Source organism: Myotis davidii, unplaced genomic scaffold (genome assembly GCF_000327345.1).
Source record: "Myotis davidii unplaced genomic scaffold, ASM32734v1 scaffold215, whole genome shotgun sequence".
Lineage (NCBI taxonomy): Eukaryota > Metazoa > Chordata > Mammalia > Chiroptera > Vespertilionidae > Myotis > Myotis davidii.
The window spans coordinates 155,298-170,597 of record NW_006286975.1 but is presented as its reverse complement, the minus strand read 5'-3'; the positions used below and the strand labels follow the sequence as shown (position 1 = coordinate 170,597).

General features: G+C 44.3%; 1 protein-coding gene across 1 annotated transcript in view; it reads left to right on the top strand.

The window, feature by feature from the left end:
* Window positions 1-15,300, top strand: part of COL4A6 (collagen type IV alpha 6) — a 111,866-nt gene that overhangs the window by 92,138 nt on the left and 4,428 nt on the right. Inside the window, exons 28-42 of the mRNA XM_015560721.1 lie at window positions 70-213; window positions 663-788; window positions 1,264-1,421; window positions 3,253-3,316; window positions 3,919-3,993; window positions 4,502-4,609; window positions 4,703-4,810; window positions 5,594-5,665; window positions 6,003-6,128; window positions 9,976-10,092; window positions 10,426-10,587; window positions 10,779-10,877; window positions 12,379-12,525; window positions 13,210-13,326; window positions 14,722-14,913. Of these exons, the coding sequence (XP_015416207.1) occupies window positions 70-213; window positions 663-788; window positions 1,264-1,421; window positions 3,253-3,316; window positions 3,919-3,993; window positions 4,502-4,609; window positions 4,703-4,810; window positions 5,594-5,665; window positions 6,003-6,128; window positions 9,976-10,092; window positions 10,426-10,587; window positions 10,779-10,877; window positions 12,379-12,525; window positions 13,210-13,326; window positions 14,722-14,913 (1,815 nt within the window). The remainder of the gene's footprint in view (window positions 1-69; window positions 214-662; window positions 789-1,263; window positions 1,422-3,252; window positions 3,317-3,918; window positions 3,994-4,501; window positions 4,610-4,702; window positions 4,811-5,593; window positions 5,666-6,002; window positions 6,129-9,975; window positions 10,093-10,425; window positions 10,588-10,778; window positions 10,878-12,378; window positions 12,526-13,209; window positions 13,327-14,721; window positions 14,914-15,300) is intronic.

Here is a 15,300-nt window from a genome sequence, read left to right as displayed (position 1 = left end):
ATCTCTCTGAGATTCCATTTCCTTGTATGTAAAACAGGGATAATAATAGAAGTTTTTGTTTCTTAACAGGTGAGAAGGGGTCTGTTGGACTGATAGGTTTTCCAGGGATGCCAGGTCTCCCCGGTATTTTTGGTGCAAATGGATTAAAGGGAATTCCTGGTTTGGCTGGAAAAATGGGACCATCTGGAAGGGCTGGTAGCCCTGGTGAAAAAGGTGAGCTGGGGAATTGAATTCTGGAATTGCCATTCATGCTTCCCAAGGTACATTTTGTTTGTCAACTTTGTCATCCGTGTAGCTTTTACCAATCCTGTGTTAGATAATAAGATTTAAGGCTTCTGAATGAAATCTTTTTAAACTAAAAGACCTAATTTCTTCTGTTACCACTGCATGTTAGAGGCCTTGTCATACATTCCCAGATGCTCAACAGAGAATGGTTTTGAGTACAGCCTAAAGTTGTGGAGTTTGGGCTTATTGAAGGATAGAGCATGCACATAAATGCAAAGTTGGGAAAACAGGGGCACAAAAGAAGCTGGAAGAGCCCAGAAAGGGTGCCTGGGTGTGGTGGTGGGGCGGGGGGGAGAGCTGATATGAAAGGTCAGCTCATGCCTAACCCCATGTCTCAACTTCCTCTCATGAGGATCTCATGATCTCCATCCCTGCAGGAGACAGAGGCGATCCAGGGCCAGTTGGAATTCCCAGTCTAAGACCTCCAATGCTGAACCTTCAATTCAAAGGAGACAAAGGCTCTCAGGGCTCAGCTGGATTGGATGGATTTTCTGGACCCAGAGGTGCTGGGGCAGGGATTGGGCAGGAGAAATGCCCCAAGAAGGTTTTAGAACCAAACTCAAATCCCTTCCTGAGAAAAGGCCCTGCACTACAAGACCCCCAGAGTATCAGTGTGGGTGGTGGCAGGGGATTCTAAGAGGATACCTTCCCTTGAGACAGAGGGGCACCTGGACTTTGAGACTGCCAGTTTTCACTGTCAATGTTTAACTGAGTTTTTGAACCACAGATTGTTGTAGCCCTGGAGGAGCCTGGAAGATGGTAGGGAATGGGCACTGAACAGCTTTCCCAGTACTGGAGCAGAGCTGGACCTTACTGGTGCTTCATAAGGCTGAAGACACCACCCCACCCCCACCTCTACCTCCATGCTAACTGTCCCCAAGCTGTACTTTGTCTGTCTGCAACCCAGGGCACCTGCACCTTGGGGAGCAGCTTTCTCTTGCCCAGAGTCTCATTCCAAGCCATTTGCTTCTTTCCCAGGTGAGAAAGGAAAGGCTGGTCTCCATGGGCCACCAGGCTTTCCTGGAGCTCCTGGATTCCCCAATACCATCAAAGGACTTATTGGGAGACCAGGCTCCCCTGGATCCACAGGACTGCGGGGATTGCCCGGCCATAATGCCAGGAGAAAGTGTATGTGTGTACAGATTTTTGTCTCCCCACCAGGAAAGTCCCTCTATAGCAAGAGGATATTTCCGTTTTGCCTACCATTTGATCCTGACCCCTTTCCCAGGTCACCCTAGACAAAGCCTTCTCTTTGAGTCTCATAGGTATTTCCATCCTTTCCTGAACACCCCCTCCCTTGGGCCTTTGTTCATGCTATTACCCCCATATGGCCGACTTCCTCCTCTGCAATTGCCTCATACCTGCCCATCCTTCAGGCCCCATCCCAGGTGCCCACTCCTCCAGAAGTCCCTGGGCTTCTACCATGCTGGCACACTATCCTTCTCATTACTTATTGGTCCTGTGGGGGTCTGATTTTATGTGAGATTGTTGGGACTTGAGAACAAGAACTTCCTCACGTGCTTTTTTGTCTGTACCTCACTGCCCTCATCCATTGAGTTTGGCACATCATAAGAATTTGGTACAGACTTCATGATGTTTTGATTTCAGAAAGGTCTTTGTTGCCTCCACAAGAGACAACAACTGGCAAATAACCAAATCCAATTTCTTTGGGTCTTAAAAGGCAGAGTGGTAGAGTAGGCTTAACAATGAGACTTGGGTTTAAATCTTAGTTCTATCATTCATTAGCTTTGTGATTTTTTGCATATTGCTTAACTTGCCCAAGCCTCACTTTTCTCATCTGTAAAAAATGGTAATAATCATACCTCCTGCAGACAGAAATGATGATCAAGTGAGATGGTACACGTAAAGCACTTAGCATTGCATCTGGCACATGGCAGACTTTAAATAAATAGTAGCAATAATAAGAGTGTTATTGAAGGGACTAAATGAACTGAATCACAGAACACCCATGCTCCATGCAGGCAAAGTCCTTGTCCTTTAAAAGTGTCAGTCCATCTGGTATAGAGAACACACACACACACACACACACACACACACACACACACCTGAAGCAATTTCGAAACAAATAGTTCTCAACTAGGTGGTCCCGACTACTCACACACTAGGAGGGATGAAATCAAAGTGGAAAGCATTCTGGAAGGAGTCAGAGCGTAAGTGAAAGCTAGAATTAGTAGACATGTAATGTGCAGGAAAAAGCCAGGCAAATGGAGGGGATGTCCTAAGCAGTAGTTTGGTGACTACAGTGAACCAGTACAGAACTCAGACTCCACCCAAGGCACTAGGTAGCACATGTCTTTACTGGGTACATCTCAAAATGAATCAAGACTATGCCAGATACCAGGAGAAGAATTGTATTGGTGGCAGCTGACATGACCACTTCCCAGATTCAGAGATTGTGTTGGACATTAGCTAATGAAGCAGTTTTTCCTATGAACCTGCACACATACAGTCTGTTACCTGGTGACAGAAAGACATTGTGTCCCCTTCTGAACCTGTTTCAGATGGCTAGCCTCGCATAGTGAAGCAATACTTTTTCTTGTGCATAATGACTCCAGAGATTTGTCATGGGCAGTGGTAGCCAACTGTCTGCATAGCACACCTAGTGCCTGGCCTGGCTGTCACGTTCTGTATTTTCTAAGAGACTTGCTGGAACACCTTGAATTGCCAAGATTCCAACTTTAATAGGCATTAGGAAGTTATGAATGACAAGACCAGGATTAATCACAGATCAAATCCCTCCCCTAAAAAAATACCCCAAGGATGCACTTCCATCGATTGCTCATCATCTTCCCCTCTGCAGGATGTCACACCCCTCTTCTACCAGTCCACTACTGCCACAGAGTACATGATAGACACCTCTGGCAGTGGCTCAGGGAGGGGAGGGGGTGTAAGAATGGAAGACCCTGAGTTATGGGCAGAAATGATGATCCCCATATTGCTTTGAAGGGTTTGCAGGGTCTCAGCGGAGCTCCTGGGCTCCCAGGAGCATCTGGCCTCCCAGGTTCAAAAGGTAAGGAGTACTTTCTCTTTTAATGTGTTTTTATTCCAGATCAAGGTGAATTTCTAATAGGCCTAGGGCTCTCCTGGTTGGGGGCGGGGTAAGATTCTGTGTTTAGGAGAAAGTGAGTTGATTTACATTCTCCCTTTGGCCAACCCCCCTTTGCAGTCTTTGTTCCTCAAAGACATGTGACAAACAGTACATTCAACCCTCCTGCCTTCCAAACTCAGCAGCAGAGGGGAACCTAGGCTCCAAAGTGTCTCTTCCCCTACTTAACCCAATTCACCGAGCAGGAAAAATTCCCATTCTTTCTGTCATCACTGTTCCATTTTGGTGATGTTTTAGGGCCCTTTCCATTATCTTCTCTGCCCAAACTGGGTGATCTATTTTTCCAATGGAGATATGCTGTCTGTAGCATCATTTCATGCCAATAGCCTGGTAGCACTTCAGCCCTTTGTTGATGATTGGTCACTTTTAACCAATGGGTAATTTTGTTAAGGAGCTCTTCTGGCTATACTGAATCTGGAAAGATTTTTTTCCCTAAAAAGTTCTCCTTTTGGCAAAATGAGCTGTAGCTTCTCCTGAACATTTGAACAATGTTTTGATATCCCTAGGAGATCAAGGCCAGACACTTGGACTTCCTGGTAGCCCAGGACCTAAGGGAGAACCTGGGGAACCCGGCTTGAAAGGTAAGGTTTCTGTACTTTTGTCTCACTTGTCTCACAGACTCCTAAAAACTGAGGATTCAAAGGAATTTTAGAGGTCAACCCCAAGTTCTACAACTTCTATCCAGCGCAGAAAAATTCCTACCTGTCATGTGTCCACTCACAGGCAGCACACAGTTTTCCCCAAGCAAACCAGCCTACTCTTTTTTCAAGATTTGTAGCCTTATATGGGATAAGATCTGTGGAATAATGGTATCCACCCCTTTAGTTTATAGTTATCTAAACTGCTTCTCAAACATTTCCATCCATTGATCTTACTTCTGGGGGCATTCAGAACAAGTTTACTTACTTTTCAATTGGGCAGCACTTTTCAAATGTGAAAACAGCTGCTATGATCCTTTTCAGAGTTCCTTCTTTGGATCTAGCAACCTTGACCGTTCAAGTGGCTTCAACTTCCTACTCTCCCTCTGTAAAGGAGGAATGCACTGCCCAAAATTTGACCTGATCACTCAGTGTTTTTCTTGATTTGTAGGTATAAAAGGAAAATCTGGGCTAGTTGGTGACTTGGGTGTTCCTGGAATTAAAGGTGAAGATGGGAAAGTTGGTATTCCTGGAGATGTTGGCCTTCCTGGCTCCCCAGGTACCATGCCACATGACAACTTTATTATGAAAAACATAGGATTACCTTCAAGGCATGACCCATTCTGAACTTCTGCCTTGGTTTCACTTTTAGGGATACCTGGGATTGCAGCCATAAAAGGAGACCCAGGGCTTCCAGGTTCTCCAGGACACCCAGGTTCACCTGGGCCCCTGGGACCACCTGGCCTAATAGGAACTAAAGGTATGTGTATTTTGGAGAAGCCAGTGGAATAAGGGGTCTTTCCCTCAAAAAAGGACAGCAACTACTTTTTATTAGGAGACACTAGCTCAGGTTAAGCCATGTTCAGGAGAGCCATTTCCTGAGCCACGTGAGGGATAATAGGAAAGGAAGATGAAGAGGGAAAAAAAGGACAAGTATAAATGAGAACATAAGAACATAGAATTCATGGAGAGAAGAATTATCAGGGAAGGTCAATGCCATGGCATATAAAAGTCCTTCCCTGACTTAGAGATTGGCCAGTGAGTCTCTGGGAGTTGGCAATTCAAGGTATTGGCATTGCTACTCAGAATTTTTCTTTAAGAAACCTAATTATCATCCTGTTCTTAAAGCTATACAGGTGTTTAATAAGAGTCAGGAAAACTTAGGGTGGAGTGTACAGATTAAGAGCAGTCTAGTCTCACTTAGGTCATTAAGTAATGCCTCAAGAAAGAACATGACCTTTAAAATGAGGACTTTGCAACCTGGCTGGTGTGGCTGAGTTGGTTAAGTGTTGTCCCATGCACCAGGAGGTCGCAGGTTTGATTTCTGGTCAGGCCACATGCCAGGGTTGCAGGCTTGACCCCCCAGAAGGAGGTGTACAGGAGGCAGCCAATCAATGTTTCTCTCTCATCCATCTTTCTGTCTCTTTCCTTCTCACAATTTTTTTTAAATGAGGACTTTGTAATGCCCATGGGGACAAGACCTTTTGCTGGCCCTTAATGACTTAGAGTTGCTAAAGCCATTTCTGATATTCTTTCCCCTTAGGTTATCCTGGAATTCTTGGTTTACATGGACTAAATGGGCTTCCAGGAACCAAGGGTACTCATGGAACTCCAGGTACGGAAGACCTTCAAGGGCAAGAAAGAGAGCATCAGCTCTAATAGAAGCCTGATAGGGGCTGGCCATGAGTTCTTAACTGTGATGTATCCCATATGCTTGGACTCCTAGATCTTTTTGCTAGTCCCCAATTTGGACTACCTTGATATGTGAAGGAAAGAGGATAAGGTTTGTCCCTCTACTTGAATGAGCTCTCCTTCCTCTTATTTCAGACAGGCCCCTAATAATTGAGCTATGCATGAGGGCCTCATACACACACACGCACACACACACACACATACACACACACACACACACACACACACACACACTGAGTTCTGTTCTCCTCTCCTCCTAGGACCTAGTATAACTGGTGTGCCAGGTCCAGCTGGCTTGCCTGGTCCCAAAGGAGAAAAAGGTTCTCCAGGAATTGACACTGGAGCCTCAGGCAAGCCAGGCATGAAAGGACAAAAAGGTGGCCAAGGTAAGTGACCCCAAATCAGGCCTTGTAGAAGCTAAGGCCTGGTTGGGGAGCTAGGGTTGGGGCTTGTCAGGGCTATGCAGCTCACGGGGTTGAGCTGTGCATGTCTTCACATCTCTGTGAATCTCAGAACCCAGTGGAACAGACTGCTAAGGAAAAGAAGGTAGGCATGCCTAGGGCTTTCCTGGAAGTGGTTTGAGGAAGGAGTTGATAGAGTGCTCTCTAGTCTCCAGATACCCTCCCTTATTTAAACTAAGGGCCTCTCTTGCACACTTGGCCCAGGGCCTGGATTTAATGGTCCTGAGGGACAGAGTTGTCCACTTAGTGGTTTGCCAGAAATTCCTCAGTGTCCAGTGTGGATGGCAATCCCAGGGCCCTAGGAAGACAGTGTGGCTGCTGGAAGGAGTCCAAGACTAAGAGGATAAATGTCTCCCTATGACAAGCACACATCAGGCACACAATTAGGATATGTTGGGTTTACTAAAAAGCAGATTTTGCCCTAATCTCAGCCCCTGACTCACACACTGTCTGAAGTTCCATTCTGAGCCTCCCTTTCCTCACCTCTTAAATAGTGAGAGTGAATTTTAATTATTGTACTCTCCTTAGGAATGTTCTGAAGACCCATATATATCCCACTCAGTAGAAAACAGAAATGGCTAAGAGTATGGGCTCTGATGTCACACCGATGAATTAAAATTCCAGCTCTACCTCTTACTAGCTATATGAACTTGAACAAGGAACTTACTTGCCCCTTGGTTCCAAATGGACCCCCAGTTTTCCTTGTCTCTAAAATGAACATAATAAGAGAATCTACATCAGAGGTTTGATGAGGAATCAATGAGGAGTAAGGCAATGTATACAAAAGCTCTTAGCACAGCGTCAGGCACATAGTAGTTGCTCAAGAAATGTTGGCCATTATATCATTACATGTTAACTGGGGGGGAAATATTTGCAAAATGTTCTGTTCTTCATAGTTCTGGGATCTGAGGTCCCATATTTTACTTATTTATGTGCATGTTTGTATAATGTGCGTATGTTTTCCAGGATCTATATTCATTCATACATTAATTCATTTCCTGTTGTATTTTATATTGGTGCATTTGCTGTTCCTATTTATTCTTTCCTTTGGTCTAGACCAGTGGTCAGCAAACTCATTAGTCAACAGAGCGAAATATCAACAGTACAATTATTGAAATTTCTTTTGAGAGCCACATTTTTTAAACTTAAACTATATAGGTAGGTACATTGTTATTAACTTAATTAGGGTACTCCTAAGACTTAGGAAGAGCCACACTCAAGGGGCCAAAGAGCCACATGTGGCTCGTGAGCCACAGTTTGCTGACCACGGGTCTAGAGACCAACCTGTTCTTTTCTAAAAGCCAGCAGGTTCTCCAAAATGAGGGCTCAAACATGGTCTGAGCCTATAAGGAAATCGTCTGGCTTCTTTCCCAGGAGATAGAGAAGTGGAAACCTGAATAGAAGCACAGGGGTATTGTCTTTTCAGTTTTCAAATCTGGATTATGAATGCCTGGTCATTAATTATTAATTTCCTTTAGCTATCTGAGGCAATATAATCACAATTACAAATACAGCAAACAGCACATGACAAGATGGATACATTTCGGGAACATAATGTTGGGGTGGGGGGGAGCAAGTACCAGAGGAAAGCATTTGGTATAATTCCTTTGCTAAATGTTCATAACCAAGCAAAACCAACCAAAATATTGTTTAGGGTACAAATAAGAATGGTCAAACAGTGATGAAAAAGGAACAATGAACACAAAATTCAGGAGTGGGTGCCTCTGATTGGGAGGGAAGTTGGTGGGATCTTTGAAGGAAAAGTAATGCTATCTTCTTTTTCTTAAATAATTGGGGGATTGGAACAGATGTTCATTGTATCTGGATTATTTTTTACATATTATTTGTAAATTTTCTTCTGCTTTTCTCAATATCTACTTAAAACAATTTGTTTTAAAAGCAAATATTATAATTCCCTCATCCATAGGAAATTATCTCTGATCTGATCATAGAAATCCATGTAAAATGAGGGTTTACCCCTAAGGAAACTTGTTAAAGCAACCCTGGACCCTATAATAATATAAATAACAAAATTACATCATTTATTTTTATATTTGTACTAAATATTTAGAAGTTGAATTTGTATATTTAGGGTTTTTTAATGCTCTGACACTGGAACGACTTGGGAAAAATATGCCATCTTGTGTTTTCATATGCTCATTTAAGTGGTTGTTTTTTCTACTCCTTGAGGTCAATAGTATTTTATTTCAGATTTAATGGTAAATTGATATAATTATAAAATAAAGAAACAGGTAAAAAGAGGAGGTGGCTTCAAAAACTGAAATGGGAATTTTTATAATCAGTGTGCTGCCCACACTTAGTCTACTATATATTTTGTCTCATTTACTGGTTTTGCACAATTTCAGCAATTTTTTCAGGAAAAAAACAATATTTCTTCCTTTTCAGATGTTCACTTTTGTGAAAATGAAAATAACTTCAAAGGTTTATCAAGAAACAGTTGACAATATTAAAAGTAGTACCATGTGGCTATGAAACTAGTTGTTCTTTGTATTTTTATTTTGTTTCTTTTTCAGACCTATAATAATTGGAGACTTTTCTTGAAATTTATTTTTCTTTCTCTATATTTCCTCAGCATTCAATTAATTAATGAACTTATTGAAAACACCTGAATTAACCAGCCTGCGATATTTCTTTACAAGTTTTTATGGGTGTACTTTTACTATTCCTTACCTAAATATGAGAAATTCAGCATTAATAAATATAGTCAGCTTGTCAAAAACTAAAATGCAACTAATATTTTTGAATTTTCTTGTCATAAACAAAAAATAATCTCAACCACAAGGATAGCTTATCAATCAGTTTAAATCTACTTCTCTTCATTTGAATATCTTCTAGAATACACCAAAGTAATAAGCACATTTCTTCATGCTAAAAGTATGTGAACTTCGACATTTGTATGTATGACTTTGATGTGTTTTTCCATCAAGAGTACCATCTAAATATTCAATGTGTTCATATTAAATAAATCTGTCATCAGTTAAACTTTTTCATTTTGAACATATTATAATAGAGATCATTCCACAAACAGAAAACTTGTAATGCAGTATTAAAATTTAGCAAACAGGTATTCTGTATTTACTCTAATAAATAACTATTCTCTTTGGCCAAAAAAGGAAAAGGGATTTAGTAGAGAAATTTGTTCTCTAAGCTCAATTAAGCAAGCATTCAGTTAATATGAATTACCTATAAAAGTGTTTTTCCATTTGCCTAGAAGCTCTAGAAGTTAGCTATAGAAGACATCAGGAAGCACAGCGCCGGGCGCCTCCATTCTGACCCAGCAGGTGTCTATTCTGACTGGCTGGGGACTGTGCCTCCATCTATAAGCTTTTCTGAACAACATCACACATAACTAACTTAATGAAATGTGCTACAGAAAGAGTAGATTTAAAAACACTTTGGGAAACATCAATTCTATGTGCTGCAGTCATGCATTTTATTCCCTGATTTGGGGGAAATCTAAAATATTTCCATTACTAGTGAGGTTAGGGAGCTAGAAATTTCCAAAGCTCTATCCCAATTAAATGCAGCACTTGCTGGGAGGGGAGAGGGGAGTCTCTGAGCGCTGTCAGCTACTTCATCTGCTGACTGCCAAAGTAAAATGAAGGGAGAAGAGCCCTCTGCTGGCATCTGTTCATCTGGCAACTACCTAAGGTCTCCCAATTTCTATGTAAATATCCATTTTCTCTGAGAGGGCCTGGCCCTCTCCTGGGCACACAAAGTCCATGCAGCTCCTTTTATTTGTTCTTTGCAGGTTTCCCAGGTCCCCAAGGCCCTGCTGGTCCCCCTGGTGCCCCAGGCCCCTCCTTGCCATCAGTCATAGCAGGACATCCTGGAGACCCTGGGCGACCAGGCCTAGATGGAGAACGAGGTAAAGACAGGAAGCCCAAAAGAGGGCTGGCCATCACCTTTTGTCTGGAGTTTGGGGTGGTCCCATATACAATTCAGCCCTATCTCTATGGCTGGACATGCATGGGCCTGCTCAGCCTCACTTCCCTCCCTTAGCAGGAAGATCAAGGACTGCAACAGGCTACTTTTTGCTAAAAGGGTTTGGGAAGGTCTGGGCACTGGGACCCCACAGACGCCAGAGAACATTCTCTGCCCTGGGGATAGGCTTTGACTTCCTATCAGTTCCAAGGTTTTCAGCAGTGGTCACTTCCTGCTCACCTTCCCTTACTTATCCCTCTTCCCGTCTCATTTTTAGGCCGCCCAGGCCTCCCAGGCCCCCCAGGTCTCCCGGGGCCATCTTCAAATCAAGGTGACCCTGGAGACCCTGGCTTCCCTGGAATTCCTGGTCCTAAAGGGCCAAAAGGAGACGAAGGAATTCCAGGTTTCTCTGGCCTCCCTGGAGAGCTAGGACAGAAAGGTATGATTGCTTGCTTGGCTGGTTGTTGGGCCCTTTCCCACCCTACAGTCAGACGTGGCTCCTTCCATTAGCCCTGTAAAGAGAAGCCAGCTGATAATGCTCTTCCCACCCTCATCTCTGCCTAGTCTCTACTCCCCGCAACCAGCACCATCATGCCAGGCTCTGACTTGCTTTCCTTTGGACTTTGCCAGGCATGAGAGGTGAGCCTGGCTTCATGGGGATGCCAGGCAAGGTTGGGCCACCTGGAGACCCAGGATTTCCCGGAATGAAGGGGAAGGCAGGCCGAAGAGGTGAGTTGAGAGTATGTGCTAGGCTGATCATAAGCTGGAGGGAGGGGTCTGGGGTATTATTCCTTCAGGAGTCACTACACACCACGCCAAGAAAGCCTGGATGCTTGAAACAGCTGGATCAAGCTCCTCCAGTGGGCAGGTTGGCAATATTTTTGCCTCTATCAGCTGCCAGGACTGAAAGTCACTGCTGCTTTGCCACCATAGATCCTGCCACTGGTCTCCTCATTCTACATTAGTGGGTATTGGGTTTTTATTCACATTACCACCCACCCATTTGCTCAATCCAGAAATGAAGAACCTCCTTCCCATCCTTTACCACCACCTCTGTCACTCATACACATAGCAAGCCCCAAAGATTGTGTCACCTAAATATGCCTTGCATCCACTCACCTCTTATCACCTCCACCCCTACCACCCAGGTCCAAGCCATCAACATTTCCCACATGAATCACTGCAGTGACCTGTTCATTGGTTCCCCTATTTCCACTGTGCACCTCCACTAGTGATCATTTCTCCAAACAGTGGTGAGAGATCTTATAAAAACAAATCATCCACTGATTTCTATAGCATATAAATAAATTAGCTATGACCACAAAGCCTTATGTGATGCCTCCTTCCTTATTCTCATCGTCAGCCCTTTCCCTTTGCAGCTCACTGTGCTCTGGCCACACTAGCCTCTCAGTTATCCAAAAACACCTGGCCTTTGTACATGCTACTTCTACTTCCTGTAATACTTTTGTCCCCCAACACAGCTCTTTCTAATGCTTCAATGGTCTCAGTTTAAGTGTCAATGCTTATTAGATGACACATCACTCTTTCTAAAGCAGGTTCTCTACTTCATAGATCCCTTCCTCCCTCCCATTGTCACTGCACTGTTCATTTCCTTTGTAGCACTTCTCACCATTTGCAGCAAGATTAATGGTATTTGTCAGGTTATATAATTTTCATCTTTGTCACCAGACCATAACCTCCATAAACATCTGTCTTATTCACCACTCTATTCCCTGATTTACTCAGTAGGCACTCAAGAAATACTTGTTCAATGAATTAGTAAGCAAATTGGCTTGTTTGGCTTTAATAGTAAGCTAGCTGCCTGCATTTGGGGCCCTAGGCTGTGATGCCAACTGAACTTTGGGAATTAGAGGCATCCCCTCAGCCTCCTTGGCACTGTGTTCTGACCAGTGAGTAAGTGAACTAACTACCCCAGTCCCAAGCCAAGCCTCAGACTACCATATTTACAACATGTACCAGGCCCTGTGCTGAGCCCTGAGAAGGCAAGATAAATGCAATTTAGCCCGTGTCATCAAGGAGCTACCAATCTGCTGGGAAGGTCTATGGGTAAATAGGACATTATGTGAAGTGCGTGAGAGCCATTCTGGTGGCATTCAGTAGAGATTGTGGGGACAAAGAGGAAGGGCAGAAAGCTGGTGATTTTGAGGCAGAAGGAAGGCTGTCTCCTCAGCCTTCACCTGACATTTCCATTCCTCCCACCTGCCCATAGGCTTTTCCGGCCCCCAAGGTGCTCCAGGCCAAACACCAATTGCAGAAGCCATCCAGGCTCCTCCTGGACCCATGGGTCTCCCGGGCATGGATGGCATCCCTGGTCTCACGGGGGATCCTGGAGTTCAAGGCCCTATAGGCCTACAAGGTAAGGACAGTTCAAGAGAAAGATGACTTCTCTGGTAGCTGAGACAGTCTTAGCTGAGAGGCTGAACAAATTGGCTGGAAAGCCCAGCTCCAAGGGGGCACCTTCCTCAAGCATTTCCTCTGCTCATCAAAGAGTTGCCAAACTTCTTGCCAGGAGGAAAGACCAGCAGAACCAGCAGTTGTACTTGGTTTTAGAGGCTGTGTGGGCAGAGCCTAACAGCTACTCCAGACAGCTTGACCCTTACTAACATGCTGCTGAGAGAGGGAGTCTGCAGGGGCATGAAAGTCCAGGGCTGGGGGACAGGAAACCCGACTTCTAATCCCGGTTTTCCCCTTGACTGGAGTAAGTATAGCAGTCTCTCTGGGCCTCAATGTCCTCATTTCTGGCATGGGATGCCAGCAGCGGCCCTGCATTCTTCCCAGCATTGTTGGGAGTATAAGAGGAAGGAATGAGGAAATAGAGGCAAAGCAGCTCAGAAGGGCTAAGTTTAGAGTGCAGTCCCAGCGCCTAGATGCCCCAACATGAACTAAGGACTAGCCCGGGAAGTTGAGCCCTGAGCTCAATGTGAGCGCCAACCTGATGGACAGCGCACTCTCTCCTGGTGAGTCCTGGGCATGACATATGAGTCCCCTCTTCCAGACCCTCCATATTGAGTAACCCGCTGTGGGCCTTCTCTCTTTGTAGGCTCCAAAGGTTTACCTGGCATCCCTGGCAAAGATGGCCTGAGTGGGCTCCCTGGCCCACCTGGGGCTCTTGGTGATCCCGGTCTCCCTGGACTGCAAGGACCTCCAGGATTTGAAGGTCTGGCAATGTCAGAACTAGAGGCAGAGGGCTTTTGTGAGGGTTTAAGGCTTGGTGGTGAGTTAAAATCTCAAATATCAGAACTAGGAAACTTTGTGGTAAAGCTTGACACTACCCAGAGACTGGAAAACTTGGCTCTAATGCATTCCCTCTGAGCCTGTGAAGGATTAAAACCCTATATTCCTAAAGAGAAAAGTATGTTCCAAATACTTTTCTGGATTGTCTTCCAGCTCTTAAGACTCCTGACTCTATTGTACAGCATGGCTTCCTGTCCCGCATCTCCCCTTTTCTACCTAAGGATTGTGATGTGGATGGGAGAGGGGTGGAATAAGAGATAAGAAAATTTGAGACCAGGTATGGTTGTTTTGCTACTTACTTCCCATCTTTATATCAGAGATAGCAAATCAGTTGTCCTGAGTAGAGAACAGCTCTGAGGCTCAGTGGGAAAGTGGTATCATTTGCCTCAGGCAGGAGAAGAGAGTGCAATTTGCCCCCCGCCCCAATCCCAAGTCTGCTTTTGCTGCCTCTGGTTCATCAGGTAAAGGCACTTAGTTACCTACTATGAGAGTCTACAAGGCTGGCCCCCTCTTAGAGAACCAAAGCCAGGTGACTATGGGAGGGAAGCTGGACAGTATGCTTTTGAAAATGGGGATTCTGTAACTGGATACAGTAGTCCCCTGTTATCTGTGGGTAATACATTCTGAGACCCCCGGTGGATACCTGAAACTGCAGAGAGTACTGAATTCTAAATATACTGTTTTTTTCTATATGCTTGCCAATGAACAAAGTTGAACTTATAAATTAGACACAGTAAGAGATTAACAACATTAATAATAAAATAGAACAATTATAATAATATACTGTAATAAAAGTTACGTGAATGGCTTTGGGGTCATGATTAAGCAAAATAGAGGTTACTTGAACATAAACATTGCAATACCTTGATAGTTGACCAGATAACTGAGAGGACTAAGTGAATGTGGGCAAGGAATATACAGTGTGGAGATGCTGTACACAGGGATGCTTCATATCTTGGGCATGACAGAGCTGGATGGTACAAGACCTTATCATGCTACTACTCATAATGGTGCACAACCACTTAAAACTTATGAAGTACTTATTTCTCAAATTTTCCATTTAATATTTTCAGACTGTGATTGACCATGGGTAACTGAAACTGCAGAAAGCAAAATCCCAGATAAGGGGGGACTACTGTACATCTGAGTTGATGTTCTAGCTCCACCACTTGTTAGTTGTAAGACTTCTGAGCCTCAATTTACTCATCTACAAATTGGACAATGAAATTGTGCCCTGCTCAACATTCATCACAAAGTGAGTAGCTGCTGTTATTATTGGCTGCACCTGGCTCACTCTTTTCCACTCTTTGTCTCTCAGGTCCTCCAGGAAAACAGGGCCCCTTTGGAAGGGCTGGATTGCCTGGACAGAGCGCGAGAGTGGGTTACACCTTGGTGAAACACAGCCAGTCGAAGCAGGTGCCCCTGTGCCCTGCTGAGATGACCCAGCTGTGGGTGGGTTACAGCTTGCTATTTGTGGAGGGGCAGGAGAAAGCCCACAACCAGGACTTGGGTAGGTACTGACTCTGACAGCCAGACCTGGCCATCTGCCCCACAAAAACCAAGAGCCATGCTCCTCACTACCCCCCAGCCCTTGATAGGCCACTGTTGGGTAGTGGGTTACAAGCACCAGCTCTGGATTCAGGCAGGTCTGGGTTCTACCACTAGCTATGTACCTGGGGACAAGTTATTCAACCTCTGTAAGCTTCTGTTCTCTCCTGAATGGAACAAGGCTCATTCTAGTACCTATCTCATAAGGTGGTGTAAGGATTACATGAGTCACCCAATATAAAATGTTTAGAATGATGCTTGGTGCATAGTAAATATTCAAAACTGTTAGTGATTAATAGTAGTAATAATAAGATGACCTGTGGGGCAAGGATTATTACCCAAGAATTAC